Source organism: Simochromis diagramma, unplaced genomic scaffold (assembly GCF_900408965.1).
Source record: "Simochromis diagramma unplaced genomic scaffold, fSimDia1.1 OVJJ01000553.1, whole genome shotgun sequence".
Lineage (NCBI taxonomy): Eukaryota > Metazoa > Chordata > Actinopteri > Cichliformes > Cichlidae > Simochromis > Simochromis diagramma.
The window spans coordinates 4,487,694-4,506,456 of record NW_024387095.1 but is presented as its reverse complement, the minus strand read 5'-3'; the positions used below and the strand labels follow the sequence as shown (position 1 = coordinate 4,506,456).

General features: G+C 40.2%; 1 protein-coding gene across 2 annotated transcripts; it reads left to right on the top strand.

Moving 5' to 3' along the window:
* Positions 1-4,082: 4,082 nt before the first annotated feature.
* Positions 4,083-18,725, top strand: si:ch211-191a24.4 (uncharacterized protein LOC100150331 homolog). 2 transcript variants are annotated; one of them, XM_040046256.1, is made up of 4 exons: positions 4,083-4,313; positions 4,722-4,815; positions 9,840-9,952; positions 16,209-18,725. In XM_040046256.1, the coding sequence occupies exons 2-4, from the start codon at positions 4,724-4,726 to the stop codon at positions 16,865-16,867; spliced, it is 864 nt and encodes a 287-aa protein (XP_039902190.1). In that variant the 5' UTR covers positions 4,083-4,313; positions 4,722-4,723; the 3' UTR covers positions 16,868-18,725. The 2 variants fall into 2 exon arrangements, with proteins under 2 accessions (XP_039902190.1, XP_039902191.1); XM_040046257.1 differs by having other exon boundaries at positions 4,719-4,815.
* Positions 18,726-18,763: the final 38 nt, after the last annotated feature.

Here is an 18,763-nt window from a genome sequence, read left to right as displayed (position 1 = left end):
TCCCCCAACCCGAGCCGCCGCCGCAGCCCTTTTTCCCGTTTCGCAACGAGACCTGGGTCTGTGCTGCCGGGGTCCGCGTGACCCCCTCACATGCACACACCTCTCTCCCTCCACTCCCCTCACCGAGCCTCTGCGCAAGGTCCAGCTGCACCGTGGGGTGGGGGCCTGCGTGACCCCGCTCCCTGAGCGTTTTCTTTTTTTTTTCTTTTGGTCCAGGCCCAGGACTGCACAAGGGTTAAGGTGGTTCGATCCTTGTCTGCTCTAGTCTACATGCCAAATATCCTTGGGCCAGAAACTAACCCCTAACTTGCTCTCCAGTGCATGAATGAATGTGTGTAGACAAAAGTGCTTGTGCAAATGAGGTAAGTTTTTCAAAGTGCTTTGAGTGCTCATGGAGTAGAAAAGCACCATATAAGAACAGTAAATTTAGCATTTAGGTCACACTCTTATAAATATTACACTTGCCCCTGTTTGTTTCCCTCTAAACTAATATTAGGTTATTTTGCAGGTTCTGCTTTTTAGCCCATAAGCAGTCATCATATACAATTGCATAGTCAATTTCTGAAACATAATCTCCCTAAGGGGACCTCCCCAAGGAATTGATTCTATTCTATTCTATTCTAGTCTAGTCTAGTCTAGTCTAGTCTTCTTTGTTTGGGTAAGGCTAAAGAGACCCTGTAAGTATTCGTTTGAACTTGCCAGATTCACTGGCCAATAAGGCTGCACTTGGATCATCAATCTGACCTCTTCCACTCTGACATTGGGCCTGCTGTTTCCAATATCAGAAGATCTCAATTGTGATGTTGTTTCTCAGTCATCATGAGGGCTTCATGTCTTGTGTCACATTACAGGCCGCATCATAGATTCACGCGTTTTTGGAAATATCATTTCCCAGCTGACCAGTGGCAAGCAACTTTTCAGACAAGGTCAAAACAAGCTGATTAGTCTTTCCAACCCTTTGGGTCAATTTATCAACCAAACAAAGTAGAAAACTAAAATACTCCATGAGGTGTGCTAATCGCTATTTTCAGCATATCTGTACGTGGATCTGTGCCTGAATGTTATTATTATAAACAGAGATGGGCAGTAACGCGTTACTGCGTTACAAGTAACGCGTTACTGTAATCTGATTATTTTTTTCAAGTAACGAGTAAAGTAAGGGATTACTATTGCAAAAACGGTAATTAGATTACCGTTACTTTCCCATAGGAACGCTGCGTTACTAAAACCAGGAATTTTTTTCTGCGAGAATGTCTCATGACAGTGACCTAAGCAAGTGCGACATTCGTGACAACAGCTGTGTGCAGATCAACAATGGATAATATATCGAGTGCGGGAGAGAGTATGAGCGTGCAGCGTTTAAAGCGTGGAAGTACTGACCTTACTTTAAGTTTGATTCCATAAAAAGTGACAAAAACATTAGCGTCCCTTGTGCGTGGGAAGAAAACTTATTTTTACAGTGAAAAAAAACCCCCTAAACTTCCAAGCAAGCACCGAGTGCACTACCACGTAATGGGAAATTCACAGAGAAACTCGCAGATTCTTCCACTGACCGCTGCGGCACACCTGCACCAGGGTAAACCTCCGCCTACCCCACTCCTGCTTTACAGGTGAAAATAGAGCAAAAGGACCGCTAGTCTTTGACTTTATTTATTTTCTGCTGTGTTTTACTTGCATCTATTTGAAAGAGTGAGTGTAAACACAAAAAATATATATTTTATGTGCTGGAATGTGCAGAAAATAGGTTTAAATATTAAACAAATTTCTTCCAGTCAGAGAATGTTGCATATAATTAAATTTTTGCTTGATGCATAAAGTTAAAAGATTAAAACTAATAAAACAAGTTTTAAAAAGGGTCTTTTCCATTTGATTACCTTTTGTATGATGGATTATGTAGAAAAAGTAGAATTGGGCTGAAACATCTATTGCTTTATCACCTATTCAGGTTGTAAATCGTGTTTTTAAAAAGTAACTAAGTAACTAAGTAATTAATTACTTTTGAAAATAAGTAATCAGTAAAGTAACGGGATTACTTTTTTGGGGAAGTAATCAGCAATTAGTTACTGATTACTTTTTTCAAGTAACTACTTTTTTCAAGTAACTTGACCAACACTGATTATAAGTATTATTAGTGTTGTAAAATATAAAACCTTAAACAATCAAGGCAAAGCCAACCAAACAAATACCCTGTTACTGGCTTCAATGAAGAAAAAAGTCAAGAGCACCCAGCTCACAAGTGCTCCAGGGAGACTGGCCAGTTGTTCCCAGTTGCACTGATTAACCCCGCCTACCAGGAACCTGCAAGGCAACACAAAGGAACAGAGGAAAACACAGAAGGCCTGGCCAAGGCACAGGGCTGTCACACCCATGATGAAATGAATGTATTTCACTGGAAATGCATTATAAACAGCTACTAAATGTGCCAGCGGCTGGGTCTGACTCTGTTCTTTCCATGACCTGTCACTACTCCACCTGTTTCACAAGCAAACATGACACCAACTCTGAGGCAAGACACTGGAAAAAATGAGAAACTGTGAATCACTACAATCATGCAGCATAGTAATTGTGTGTTGATCCAGTCTTCCCTGTTATTGACACTCCCTGTGGAGATAAAGAGTTAAAACTTTCATCTGGTTCTTTTGCACGTGGAAGCAGATTTGTTAACTGCCTTTTCAGGGGAATCTGATGTCATGCTTGATAAAGCTACTTATATATTAGGAAAAACTCTGAAACTGCTCCACCAGCATCAACTCACGCACTGCTGCAAAATTGGTATTTAAATACAAAAACTAGGGATAGAATTCTTGATACGGACATGTGGACACTGTTCAATCATATGAAGTGCAGATGTTTTGAAACTGTGATTCAAAACAGCCATCTTACCATGACTAATGGTAAGATGGCTCTCTCACCCCAACCGGTCGCAGCAGATGGCCGCCCCTCCCTGAGCCTGGTTCTGCCGGAGGTTTCTTCCTGTTAAAAGGGAGTTTTTCCTTCCCACTGTCGCCAAAGTGCTTGCTCATAGGGGGTCATATGATTGTTGGGTTTTTCTCTGTATCTATGAAGCGCCTTGAGGCGACTTTTGTTGTGATTTGGCGCTATATAAATAAAATTGAATTGAATTGAACTAATTGAGGCTTTGTTCATATGGGAACCTGGATGACCTTCAGGCCTATGGAAAATGACCTGGTGCTGTCAGCATGTAGCTGGCCACTGAACCCTTTCATGCTGAAAATGAAAATGCAGGACAGAAAACATGATAAAACCAAACAATTAGACAAAAACTAAACAAACCACAAATAGAAAATGGTGCATAAAGAAGATGCGTGTCTGAGTGTGTGAGTGTATGTGATACTCAATCATGTGTGATAAAAAGCATCCTATTATTAAGATATGAAAAGAGGTTGTCAATGCTGTCAATTCAATTACAGCAGGTGAGGCTAATTCAGAGACAACACTGTGTTAAAAACAGTCCTCTGGCCACCAACTAAATTCTTTGAACTCTTTCACACTTGCTCAGCTGGAAATGCAACTGAGTTAGAGCTTCATTGGCGCTTGATGATCATTCTTGAAACCTCGTACTAAGGTTATACCTGTGTCAAAGCCTGAAACAATAAATGCTAAAGTTTGAATTATTATTTTAGGTGTAAAATGAAGATATTAGGAGAAAAATCAAGAAATCAGAACGCACACATCACATTTTAGGGCCACAATATGACACTTTCTGATTTTCTATTTATTTTTAAATGTTTTATTACTAAAAGATGATGAAAACAATGGTGTGTGAGAACACAGTGATATTATTAAATGGTAAGAAAAGTTAAATTGCCCACATAGTCTATGCTTGATTCAAACTGTGTAAATAACTGTTGCAAAAGTGCCTTTATTTCTTTTTTGTGCATTATAATGTATAGTCTGATATCTTGTGCAGTGTAAAACAGATCGTTTAGTGCCCCCTTCTGGCAGATCTACGTACGTACACGTAGATGGAGACGACAGCTTTTGGCCAATGGTGTGCCGCTCGACGTCACCGCTGCAGCGTGCTGGTAATGAAAGGCCAACAACACCCCCTCAAACAGTGAGTAAACAGAGGCTTCTGTGGCGTGAGAGACGGGACTGACGGCGCACGAAGCTCGTAGTAGCTTTGACCTCATACCAGAAACTCTTCTGTTCACCTGTTAGTTCCTCTTCCGCCTCCGCCTCCGCCTTGTAGGGTGGAGTTGTTTCTACCTGGATTCTGACAACAGACAGAATAACTATATTTGGATTCAGTAATGCTATTTCAGTCTGAAGTGTTTTTTATCGACATTACAGTAAGTTTGTCTTTGATAACGCTAATTGAACATTTTGGCTACTTTGCTGACGTATCGCACAAGCTTGGCTTTGGTTTGGAAGTAGTACCTGCTCTTCGGGTGCTTGACGGGAAATATAAGCTTTCATGTAAAATTACACGCTTTCTCAGCCTAGTTTTCATTTGTTAGTAGTTTTCATAATTTTCACTTTGGGGTGGGGTGGGGGCTCTACGTCAGTTGTAGGCTATATTTCCATGCCAACAGGAGCTAAAACATTAAAGCCTTTTCTTTTTGTTCTTTTCTTTTTCCTGTTAAAGAAGATAAATAAAAACCTCTAGAGTCATACGTTTCATCCTGTAGTATGCTGGACAGTTTTCGTGCTTTTCAAACGTCGTTTTTGTGTTTAAGTGTGTCACTTTCCGTCAGCAGGAATGAGCCAGCAGCCGCGATCAAACCGGGGGCACCGGGAGAGGAACGGAGACCACCGGCAGCACAATGGCGACCGGTCAACACCATCCAACAGGTGCGCACTGCGTTCACCGTTGTTTTAAACCCAGACTGTGAAGTGAGGGCGACTGGAGCAGTTGTCTCATCAGATCAGAAACTAAATACACTTATTCCGCACACCCTCATTAGGATTCTCTCTGCCCGTGGAAGAAGCGCAGGTACTGCATTTCTGCAGAAATTCTCAAGGACAAAACAAGTTTTCAGATAAGGGAGATGCTTTTTGAATGCACAGAGTGTTTTTTTCCTCCCTAAATCTGGATTTAAATCTCCATCAGTAGTACTTTAGAGAACAACCATGTTGACATAGGTGTTGCTGGGTAAAAGATTGTAAACATGGACGGCATATCAGGGACACCTTGTTTGTCTGTATTGACATTTAAAAATTAAAATACTTGTTTGTATCAAACATCACGTTTTACATGTGTTAAAACAGTATCAGCCTACATACTGACATACACAAAATAAATGTCACTCTCGCTCCATATTTATCAAGCAATATAACATACAGATGAGGATAACATTATTAACCCCCCTCTATCAGTGTTTTTTTTTTTTTTAACGGAGTGAATTTTCAACACAGCATTTTTAAACATACTAGATTTCTTGAGAAAGCATAGATTATATCTATTTGTGACACACAGTCACATAATTATCTCAAGAAACAAAACAACAATAACCAGGGTCAATATTGTTTGCCCCCTGAAACACTGACCTTTGAACTGCAGCACAAACCTCTGCTGTGCAATGATGTGCTTTAACTGTATAATTCTCAAAACATATAAAATCATTAAAACTGAGACTTACTGTCCACTTTAAACTTCAGCCAGAGTGTGAGTTGTAAGCATAGTGCAAAAAACAAAAGAAATCAGTTTAAACTTGAGGGGAAAAAAGTGAATGTTCAGTAAGGAGCAGATGGATTTACAAAGTTATCACAGTGTTTCCAAGTGTCATGAATGCAGTGAAAAATATAATGAAATTCAGAGAGAGCCACACAGTACAGAACAAGCCTGGCAGAGGTATGAAGTGAGCGACTTCAAAGACTCTGGAAGAAAAAAATAGTGAGAGATCTGTTTGAAGGGCTCGGAACAACTGCCAACACTAGTAAAAGACTAGTAAAGACCAAGCTGGGAATTTTAAGCTCAAAGAAGACGATCAGTAGAACCCTGCAGCAGAATGGACTGCCAGGTTGCAGATCAAGAAAAACTAAACTTCTGCAGAAGATACACCTTTAAGCCAGACTGAAGTATGCTGGGGAAACCTGATGAAAGAAAGATAAAGATGGCATAAAACCCAAAGAATCACAGTGGTGCAAGTGTTAAGCTGTGGGGATGCTTCGGTGCATCTGGAACTGGGAGTCTAGTCAAGGTGGAAGGAATCATGAGGAAAGAAGGATATAATGAAAATTTCCAAAGAAAACCTCAAACATCAACAAAACTGGATCTGGGTCGTGGCTTTGTTCTCTAACACAACATCGACCCAAAATATAATTCACTACTGTGAAGATCTACCTCCGGAAGACTCAAGTGAATGTTACTGACTGGCCTGCATAAAGCCCTGAGTTGAATCTAATTGAAAATCTGTGTGGTGAACTGAAGACCAACAAATCTGGAGGAGCTTGAGAGATTCGCCAATAAAGAATGAGCTGGGATTGCTCAGCAGACGTGTGAAACTTGAACTGAAGAAGCTTCTCGGATGAGAGGTGAAACGTCTTCAAGCAACTTAAAGAAGTCCAGATGCTTTTCTTTCCAAGCTTCTTAGACTACTACAAACAACTGCATGCTGTTATCTAGCAAAAAGGAAATGACTGATATCCTGACTGATAGTACCAAGGGGAGCTAATAATTTTGATCCTGGTACGTTTTGTATTTTTGTGAAATAAATCTTTCTGTATTTCTATTTAAAATATTGCAAGTGTTCCAAATAAAACCAGGATGTTTGGAAAAACTCTTTCAAAATTCCTTGCTCTTTTTAACAGCACTTGGGAAATTCTTAAACAAAAAAAAGACATTTTCATAATAATTCTTGTATTTGTACAGACAGAAAATATCCCTTTGACTCTTTTGCTTTTGAATAGACATGTAAAGATGTCCATTTAAATTAAATTATGAGATGTTATTGTAATAATTTGATTATTCACTTGTTTAATTTTTTTTTTTTTTTAAGCGTTACAATTGTGACCCTCAGACTTCTTGCGTCAAAATGAATGTTGTAGTCTTGTCCTTATTAGTGAAAAAATGTAAGCTGTACTGTTAGCACAATTATTTACATGTCCTTTCATCAAAAGATAACATGTAGTCTGTGAGTAATGAAGGACACTGTAGAAAAAGTTGCAGCTGCCCTCAGTCTTTTCTTCTTCTACCACTATGAATGTGGCAAGGGGAGCCCCAGAAGCAACAGAGGATTGATATTTTGTTGTACGTCTGCACAAATATTTAACAACAACAAAAAATCATAAAAACGCCCCATTCCTCTTTCTTTTTTTTTTGTGGGTTTTTTTTTTTTATTTTTTTTTTTTTATAACCAGCTCAGAAACATTCAAACTGACCTTAATAGGAAACTGGACAAGCTTAGACGTATTCATTCTGAAGTTTGGAAATGTTTTGTTTAAAATGACTTTAACCCACTTTTCCAAACTTTGTTGAGCCCAGTCCAAGAACTTGGAAGGATTTTTCTTTTGGTCATGGACCAGACTTTATTAATCCCTATGGGCTCTGCTGTGAGTTAGAGTTTGCAGTCTTGTTATAATTGATGAATCTTTTGCTTCTGGTTACATCAGAGTACAACCAAATGCTGCTCTCAATTCTCACTTGCTGGTTTCATTACAGTATATTATTGTATTAGTAAAGCAATCCCCAATTTACTCATGGTTCAAGCCTCAGAGATGTAAGGTTTTCAGAGGAACACTGACTTGTAATTCATTATTGTTATATTGCTTTGTTCCTTTTTTTTCTGAGTACTTTGTCCACTGGTGTCATAAAAATCTGAATTCCAGTACTGAATCCAGAGTTCAGATTTGGCAGTGTATCAGGACTTGTTTTCAGAATCTTTATTGTCATTGTCACAGGTACAACGAAATTAAAAATGGTCCCCGATCATTGCATCATCCCTAACGATATCAAAATATAAATAAAACAATAAAATTCAATAATAAAATAAATGGAATACTTAAAGTACTAATAAGAAGTATCAACAAACATTCACATACATTCCCACATACATGCTTCAGTCAGCGCATAGATTAATACAAGAGTGGCGTGATTGGCTTTTTTTTTTTTTGCAGCAGTATTTTTTTGTTTGCAGTTGGATAAAAGCTGTTTGAGTCTATTAGTCCTTACACTGATTGCTCTGTACCGTCTGCCTGAGGGCAACAGTTCAAACAGGGAGTGGCCAGGATGTGAGGTATCTTTTATGATGTTTTGGGCTTTTTTAAGACAGCGGGTGTAGATCTTCCAGTGTGGGGAGAGGGCAGCCAGTGATCTTTTGGGCGGTGTTAATGATCCCTTGGAGTGCTTTCCTCTGAGCCACTGTGCAGCTAGTGTACCAGATGCATATGCAATAGGTTAGAACACTCTCAATGGTGGCTCTGTAGAAGGACACCAGCAATCTCTGTATGATGTTATTCCTCCTGAGAATTCTCAGGAAGTACAGTCTCTGTTGGGCCTTTCTCAGCAGCTCGGAGGTGTTCGCACTCCAGGAAAGGTTCTCCTCTATGTTGACTCCCAGGAAGCGGAAGCTTGCCACCCTTTCTACACAGTCCCCATTAATGAATAGTGGTTGGGTCTCTGCCTTTTTCCTTCTGAAGTCTATGAGTTCTTTGGTTTTTGAAGTGTTGAGGAGGAGGTTATTGGCCTTACACAATAATGACAGCTGCTCCACCTTGTCTCTGTATGCAGACTCGTCATCCCTGGAAATGAGCCCCACCACGGTGGTGTCGTCTGCAAATTTCACAAAGATGTTGCTCTGGTGGAGAGAAGTGCAGTCGTGTGTGTAGAGAGAGTAGAGCAGTGGACTAAGCACACAGCCCTGGGGTGAGCCAGTGCTGAGATTTAGGGCTGAGGATGTGTGATGGCCAACTCTGACTCTCTGTCTACGGCCCGAGAGGAAGCTGTTGATCCACATGCAGGTGTTGTAAAGAAGCCCCAGGTCTTGTAGCTTGGCCACCAGTTTGTGTGGAAGGATGATGTTAAAAGCTGAGCAGTAATCCACGAAAAGCATTCGCACATAGCTCCCATGCTCTTCCAGTTGTGTTACGGCAGCATGGAGTGCTGTGGCTACAGCGTCTTCTGTGGACCGGTTTGCTCTGTAGGCAAACTGGTGAGGATCCAGGCTGCAGGGCAGGGCTGCTGTGATGTGTTTTAACATTGTTTCACACGTATCTTTCTAATTACTGCCTTTTCACAGTAGTTGTCAAATTGTGATTCACTCTATTTTAGTATAGAAAAGATTTATATTATTGTTATACTTGGAGACTATTAAAAAAATAACAATAATTATTAACAATTAGTCTTGTTCTCAGAAGCAGCTCGGAAGGAAATTTGGTACCTGGCTGACATCCCTGAGTCTAGTTCTGCTCAAGGTTTCTTCCTATTAAAAGGGAGTTTTCCTTCCCACTGTCGCCAAAGTGCCTTGTCATAGGGGGTCATATGGTTGTTGCGTTTTTCTCTGCATGTATTATTGTAAGGTCTACCTAACAATATAAAGCACTTTGGAGCAACTGTTGTTGTGAATTGGGGGTGTATAAATAAAACTGAATTGAAATTAAATTAAATGAGGAAACTACATGCTGTAGAAAGGTCTGTTGAAAGCTCCAAAACAGCATTAAAAGCACCTTCTTTTAAATTCATTTTGTGAGTAGGGAAAATATTCTATTTCTGCAGTTAACCATGTTTATAATTTTGTTATGACATTTAAAATGCCTGAAAAATGGACTCTCATGTCAGGGGGAAAAAGGCTAAAAACACATGTTCCTGTCTCATTGGCCTTTCTGTCAGTGTTTCAGATTAGTTGGCTGATGATTTCCTTCATTGTTATCTTTTTCAGGTCCTCCTCATCACCCCCATATTACCCCCGAGAAGCTGACTCACATCCAAGTCATGCACGGGAACGAGTGAATCACAGTGACTCCAAATGGAACTACATTTGCTCCAGAAGAGGTAGGTCAGGATGTCCAGTACTGTGCAAGAGCCTCAACTCTTTATAGTTTGCTTGGAAAAAAACAACAGTGATTTATTGAAACATGTCCAGAAGTGTATATGGAAATGCAGTGTATAAGACGAAACCAGTTTGTACAAATCTAATGAGCTTGAAAGTCAATATTTTGTTGAGCACAAATATTGACTGTTATATATTATTATATGTCTGTAAAATTGTAACCAAATTTGTAATAGATTGAACTAAAGAAATGGGAACACATCTTTCTTTATCTGTGTTTTTACAACAGGCTGCCAGTAAGAGTGTTTAAAGATATAATTTCAAATTTCTTTTATCTGGAGTTAGGTTTCTTTCTATAAAAAGCATTCCTGTGGTATGTTAATGTCCAACTTAACCCCCTCCCCCCTCAAAACCAACAACTTTGAAATATCTTCCGAAAGCCTCTGGAAACTATTGCCCAAGAGCACTTTAACCTCCTAAGACCTTGATTGGGACCTGAACAAAGAATGACGTGATTTTTTTTTTTTTTTTTTTTCCTGAGAAAAATGAGATCCACATATGAGGACATTCGTAGTATAATATATGATACTGATATAATATATGATATGTGGATATCAGGCCCTTGTAGAGCAAAATTGAGTATTTTGGTCTAGACAACCCAAAGTGTGATGTCCACATATGTGGACACCAGGTTAAACATTTAGAGAAAGTCTGGCTTCTTGGAAGCAAAGTATGACGAAATGAGGAGTTGCTCAAGAGCTCTGCACAGTACTGTATGTGTGAAATAAAGCTGTAGCGTCTAATGGCGGCCTTGAGTTTCAGTGTACTTCATTCTTTCTATGAAAACTGCACTGACCGGTTTTCATGTGTTTACTCAACTTTGTTTTCAGAGGTTAGGCAGAGGAACACTATTCTGGGAAGCTGGGAACTTGAAATCAGAGCCTCACAGATTAGTTTTCTCCTGTGAGAACACTAATAAAGACCTCAAATGTACAGCTGAAGTTAGACTTTATTTGACTTGAGACCTAAGTGCCACCATTATAGTTCTCTGAAGCCCATATGATGCATAACAGTTTATTGATTTTAGATCAAAAATTTCAGTACTCGGGAGAAAAAAAAATCAGTTAGGAAGCTAAAAAGTTCAAATGTCAATAACTAAAAGTACAAGTAAGAAGAAGAATAAATGCAAGTATGATGACTCTTCAATTTAAGCCTCAGCCCTTAGAACCTGAGAATGTAAGACTGCCAACTGGCTCAAACTGCTCTGTAGCTTGGAGCTACACACAGACATATTTTAAAAGTGAGCGTTAACATCTATAAATCAATTCTAACACGTAGAGTAAAAAGCTTCAGTGCAACATTTTGAAATACTTAAAGCTCAAAGTGAGGGAGTAGCAGTAGTTGAGAAATCCTATATACAGGGAGTGCAGAATTATTAGGAAAGTTGTATTTTTGAGGAATAATGTTATTATTGAACAACAACCATGTTCTCAATGAACCCAAAAAACTCATTAATATCAAAGCTGAATGTTTTTGGAAGTAGTTTTTAGTTTTAGCTATTTTAGGGGGATATCTGTGTGTGCAGGTGACTATTACTGTGCATAATTATTAGGCAACTTAACAAAAAACAAATATATACCCATTTCAATTATTTATTTTTACCAGTGAAACCAATATAACATCTCCACATTCACAAATATACATTTCTGACATTCAAAAACAAAACAAAAACAAATCAGCGACCAATATAGCCACCTTTCTTTGCAAGGACACTCAAAAGCCTGCCATCCATGGATTCTGTCAGTGTTTTGATCTGTTCAACGTCAACATTGCGTGCAGCAGCAACCACAGCCTCCCAGACACTGTTCAGAGAGGTGTACTGTTTTCCCTCCTTGTAAATCTCACATTTGATGATGGACCACAGGGCCCTATTTCAGGAAGCCGGTTTAGAAAACTCAGAGTGAAAAACGATACTCAGGGTTGAGTAACCCCGAACTGTCCAACTCGGAATATTCGGTTTCAGAAAGGCTGATAACAATTAGTTCAATCAACGCGGAGTTGCTTTAACCCCAAGTTAAGCGCGCGCACGAGGATACATAAAGCCCTGATTAGTGGAGCACAGATTAAGCGAGTCACCATGGAGACGGAGGGAAAGAAGGCGCGGTCAATGTATTTTACAGCGCTTGAGGCCGAAATTCTGATTGCAGCATATGCCGATAACATGCAAATTCCGCGGAAAAAAAGTAACACAGCCTCAGCTGCAAAAGAAAGGGAGCATGCATGGCAAAACATAGCCGACAGAGTCAATGCGTGAGTGTTAATTTAAACATTGATCTAGGGATTTCCACCCATTTAACACGTTATTATATTATATTATATTTTATTTTATTTTTTATTTTATACATTTTATTTTGTGATGTGATGTGAGCGCAGGTGCAACCCAACAGGCCCCAAACGTTCCTGCCAGCAAGTAAAAATGAAATATAAAAATATAGTCCAAACAGGTAAGGTGTAATTGTATTATGAGCCATAGTGTTTGGTCTGTTTGTCCTATGTAAATCAATTGCAGTTAGAGGCTACATTAATTTTCTTTCTGTATGCACTTATTGAAATTATCTGAGCACATTACAAGTACATATTTGCTTACTCTGTATGCTCAAATGTAGGGATGGGTATCGTTTAGGTTTTATCCGATACCGGTGCCAAATCGGTACTTTTGAAACGGTGCCGGTGCTTAAACGGTGCTCGAACCGGTGCTTAAAGAATGGAGAACACAAACTTTGTCCAAAAACCTCTCATGTTCAGCTGGTTTTTTTTGTAAAAAGATAACAATGTGTGCCTTTTCTGCAGCTATGTGGCATATATGGCATCACTTTCGGTTGGAAGCAGTGCTTAAACAATGGAAAAAACACAAACTTTGTCCAAAAACCTCTCATGTTTAGGTGTTTCCCACTTTTTCTTTGGTCATTTTAGCCTTTTTGGCCAGGGTGAAGGGAGTATCTGCCATCAAACAAGAAGACAGCCACATGTAGCTATGATGATGTTTGCTAGTTCACCTTACATGCATTAATGTAATAACATGGTTAGCCTACTCAACGTAAATTACACACGAACAACATTAAACTACTCACGCAGAGAAGAACGGCTGCTGCTGCTGCATCATCATCCTCATCATCATTTCTGCTACACTGGCAGGGCTAGGGGCCAGGACTCTATTCTTCGGGTTTTTGGGGATGTTGCTCCGGGTCTGATAACTGGCAACCCACCCGACGTGCACGGTGTGAGGTCTTGCAGCAAGCTATCAAATACGGCGCATTTCTTGGCTTTAAAAAAAAAAAACTCTATACGTCGCCAGCTGTTTAATCGGATTCTTGGTGTTACCTCCTTTGACAGTATCAGCTTAAAGCACTTGTTGCTGCTGAGTTTGCATATTTTGCTGTGAAGTACAGCCAGACTTTTGACCGCTTCGCCTTGGACATTTTTAATCTGTAGCTCTGCTCTAACAGAACGTACGTACCTGGCCCCGCCTACTATCCTCGGAAACGTAAAATGATTGGCTAGAAGTGTATCACAGCTCAGGAAAAAAAAAGCACCGAAATAAAGCACCGAAATGTGCGCTGCTTTTCGGTCTGGTTACTACCGTTTATGTCAGAACCGGTGCCATCATGGCAGTGCAGAGAACACAAATTAGCATCCATTACTATAATGAAATAATTTGTTAGTTTGAAATGCTACAGAGAACTATGTACCTGTACATTAATGCTGTGGAAAGACTTCCTGTTCACATAGTCTCCTTCATTTACTGAAGGAGCAATGATTGGAATGTGAGTGCCATCTATACAGCCAATCACGCCTGGGAACCGTGAAAATAAATGTAAACTTTAAGTAGTAGTTCAAGTATCACCACATCATGAATTAAGTTTTGTTCATCCTGATACCTGCAATTTTGTGGAATCCCTCTTTGATAAATCTTGTGGGTCTATGACCGGGGAACACCACAAACGAGTACAGGAGACGTTTCAGTGCAACTGTAACATTCCTGACTGCCCGACAGACGGTAGCCTTGGAAACGTGCTCAGCGTCACCAATATTATACAGAAAGCTCCCGTTTGCAAAAAAAACCGAAGTGCAATACAAATAATATGTACAGAACTGAGAGAATGTCTGCGATGTGTCACATGAGCAATATTATGCCTGAGGATGTTATTCAAATAAATTATAGATTGTGCTGAAAAACGGTAACGTTCACACAGAAAATCATCAGGAAATGATAAAATGTCCGAACGCGCTCTAATCACTCTCTCCCGGCGGAGAGCTCTGCGGAGAATTTGGGCTTCAACATCTACTGGCTCTTCAAGGAAGGAGCACGCCATGTCTGACACTTCCTACAGTCAGGTTTCCGACAAAGAGGCGGAGAAAGTCAGGGTTAGTTGAAGTAAACCTGCTAGGGGGCAGGTTAGTTTCACGGAGTGTGTCGTCATAGTAACTCGCTCGGAATTAATCTAAACTCGCTTTGTGAAACCGAAAACCCAGAGTTTTCGTTAACTCAGGGTATACTTACTCAGAGTTTGCACTAAACCGGCTTCCTGAAATAGGGCCCTGGTTCTCAATGGGGTCCAGATCAGGTAAACAAGGAGGCCATGTCATTAGTTTTTCTTCTTTTAAACCCTTTCTTGCCAGCCACGCTGTGGAGTACTTGGACGCGTGTGATGGAGCATTGTCCTGCATGGAAATCATGTTTTTCTTGAAGGATGCAGACTTCTTCCTGTACCACTGCTTGAAGAAGGTGTCTTCCAGAAACTGGCAGTAGGACTGGGAGTTGAGCTTGACTCCATCCTCAACCCGAAAAGGCCCCACAAGCTCATCTTTGATGATACCAGCCCAAACCAGTACTCCACCTCCACCTCGCTGGCGTCTGAGTCAGACTGGAGCTCTCTGCCCTTTACCAATCCAGCCACGGGCCCATCCATCTGGCCCATCAAGACTCACTCTCATTTCATCAGTCCATAAAACCTTAGAAAAATCAGTCTTGAGATATTTCTTGGCCCAGTCTTGACGTTTCAGCTTGTGTGTCTTGTTCAGTGGTGGTCGTCTTTCAGCCTTTCTTACCTTGGCCATGTCTCTGAGTATTGCACACCTTGTGCTTTTGGGCACTCCACTGATGTTGCAGCTCTGAAATATGGCCAAACTGGTGGCAAGTGGCATCTTGGCAGCTGCACGCTTGACTTTTCTCAGTTCATGGGCAGTTATTTTGCGCCTTGGTTTTTCCACACGCTTCTTGCGACCCTGTTGACTATTTTGAATGAAACGCTTGATTGTTCGATGATCACGCTTCAGAAGCTTTGCAATTTTGAGACTGCTGCATCCCTCTGCAAGATATCTCACTATTTTTGACTTTTCTGAGCCTGTCAAGTCCTTCTTTTGACCCATTTTGCCAAAGGAAAGGACGTTGCCTAATAATTATGCACACCTGATATAGGGTGTTGATGTCATTAGACCACACCCCTTCTCATTACAGAGATGCACATCACCTAATATGCTTAATTGGTAGTAGGCTTTCGAGCCTATACAGCTTGGAGTAAGACAACATGCATGAAGAGGATGATGTGGACAAAATACTCATTTGCCTAATAATTCTGCACTCCCTGTATAAAAGATGGACATCACATATTGGTTTTAGACTGAGCCTCTCACCCTGACCCTCGTTGTTGTTGTTGTTGTTGTTTTTTTTCTTTTTGAGGAATAAGTGACCATAGACACGGTGATGGCAGTGTTAATGTTATGAGTTTTTGCTGGTAGGCTTGATTCACAAACAGACAACAGCACAGATACCTGCTGACTGGTGCTAAGTAATTGAATAATTAAATTATAAGATTTCACCCAAGCACAAACCTCTAGGATGGTTTGTAGCAACTATTCATGACATTTCTTATCAAACACATTTGGTGACTGTAGGGACAGACTTGTTTGTTATTTTTGTTGTTGGGTTATTTTGAGTATTTTTAAAATTTGATTAAATTGGTTTAGTGCCAAGAGCTGAATCAAATGTAGCCCTAAACTGTATGTGTCCGTGCACCACTTCCAAACTTAGATATTTAATTAATGATCATATGAGGCAAAAAAAAAAAAAATCAGGACGCCTCACCACAAAACGCTGGTGCTGGGTTTTTTTTTTTTTTTTTTTTTTTTTTTTGATGATTTGAAAGATTGATTTTTCTGTAAAATGAACTCCAATGCCTGTTCTGTGTGCTGACAAAGGTATCATCCTGATCTGCGCTGTGCTGACCAATGCCCTGGTCCTCATCTGTGTGGTCGCAGCTCAGATGGTTACGTCGGGAATGTCCTCTGCAGCCAGCATGGGCGGCTTCAACCTCAACTCCAACATCAACTTTGAGGGTACTGAGCTGCAGAAGCTACGAGAACTAGACATGCAGTACAACCAAATGAGGGCACCGACCATCTATGGCGGCATCCCCTTCAGCCTCACCTTTGGAATAGTCTCACTGCTGTTTGTGGTGTCTGGGAACAAACCCCCCCACCGGATGTCGCGAAAGCTCCTGTTTGGAGCGCTGGTCTTTCAGGCGGTGGGCGCAGTGGTGTATGTGGTGGCTGTCGGCCTCTACCTGCACTTCATGATCAAAGTCAATTCCACAGATGTGTGCAAGCAGCGGGAGATTCTGTATTCACGGAACGGCTACACCTGGATGAACTGTAACGTGAGTGGGGCCGATGCAGCTGTGGCTCTGTTCGGACTCATCACCGCCATTCTGTACATTGCTGGCACAGTGCTCACTTTCCAGACCATTCAGCACGTGAAGCGTTACCTACAGGAACAAAAGCGGCGGGAAGAGGAGAAAAAGCAGGATCGGAACAACCCACAGAGGGCTCCGCTGTGGGCCGAGACCACATCTGTGTGAGGGAGACTTGTGTACTGTGGTTAAGGGGACACTTTAGTTTCTGCTACAATGACATCTAAACTGATTCAAAGAGGATTGGCTCCAAATGTGTAAGACTGACAGACGGATCACAGGAAACATTTAAACTTACAACTCTTCATTGTCCCCACATGGACACAGCTACTTTGTAGTATAAACTACTTCTGTGTTACTGCCCAAAAGTGACTGGGGATCAGGGGACATAAACAGTACAGTGAGGTAGCACTAATGTGCTGCTGTGGCTTAGTTGGATAAAAAAAAAATGAAAAATTTTGCATAGCTAGAATACATTTGGGATTAAAACAGTACAGTTGAACACTAAAACTAATGTATGACAACTAAAGCTGCCTAGTACTTAGTGAATTTAATGTCGTTCCCTCAGGCACTGTAATACATGGATGAATATTAAAGCTTTTCCACTTATGGAGAGAACTAGAAAATAAAGTGAAGACTCAGCCATCATTCATCAGCCCCACATATTGTTAGTTAGCTCAGAAAATGAAATGTATTATGTTGGCTTTTTATGCACATTTTCTCTCATTTTTGTCAATTTTTATGTAGAAGTTTTTGTATGTGTCTTTAAAAAAAAAAAAAAAAAAAAAAAAAAAAAAAAAAAAAAAAAAAATCTTCTATCCAAATGTAACTTTTGTTCTCAAATGTGTCAGTTATCTCAGGTAATGCTGAACATGACCGGCTTGTGTATTCAAGTAATTTAAATCGCTGAGTAAATCTTCAAATGGCCTGTTTTACTGTTGGAGATAGTTTTCTAATTGTAGCATGTACACTGCTTAATGTTTTTTTCTACCAGTTTGCAGCATTTTATCTACTGTAATTAAACTGACTATGATTCCATTTAAAAGCTGAATCGACTGTATTTAGGGTTCAACAGAAGTCTGAGCGCCTGTCCTGCTGTTTGTGTTCCCCTGTTCTGTGCCAGCCATGACATCACTGCTGTCACACAGTGGAGCGCACACATACAAAAGGACAGCAGTGATGTAACTGCGCTAACAACACAAACTTGTCAAAATTCCCCAGAGTGATAAAATGACCTGACTTCTAAATTTACCATTTCAGACAGCCTGGCCATCACAGCAGCACTAACAAATTTCTTCTTTTGGTTATGCTCTTTTAAGTTTGGTTTTAAAAATGCTCAGCTCTGCCAACATACCCGTTTTAAGATAATAATAATAAGGCTGCAGATAACTTTTATTTTAAATATCAGACTGAAATAATTAGCTGACAGGAAACTGATGGACAAGCAAATGTTCTCCTGCTCCAATTTCCTGTGTTGTCAGCAAAGGGACGTGATGAAAAAAAAATAAAGCTATTAACAATTAAATATCGAAATTATATATCTAATAATAAAAAAATCGTGAGGAGCATTTTCCATCTTTAGAAATCAAGGAAAAAATGTGGTAGACAACAGTAAAAGTCATTTCACCTCTAGACAATTATTGACTTAATCTTCTTCAAATACACGGTGACCATGTATCCTTGGACAAGATACTGAATCCTGAGTGACCCCAATGCATCGGTGTGTAAATGTAAGAAAATGAATATAAAAGCATTGCAAGTAGGGCTGGACCATATAATACCGTTCACGGTAATACCGGTATAATGCTAGGCAATGATAAAATGAAATATCGCGATGGAATATGGGTAAAACGCGCATGCGCAGTGCCTTTGTTTTCATATGCACATGGCAGAAAAAGCGTGGTGGCGACGGAGAATGAGAAGGGCGGAAGCAGATTGTTGAATGAAACTGATGAACCAGAATTTGTTTGTAAAAATGCTGCAACTTCAGTGGTGTGGAACTGCTTTGGCTTTCTTCCGTCAGATACTCACCAAAGCACAATTTTCAGTAGAACATGCAAGCGG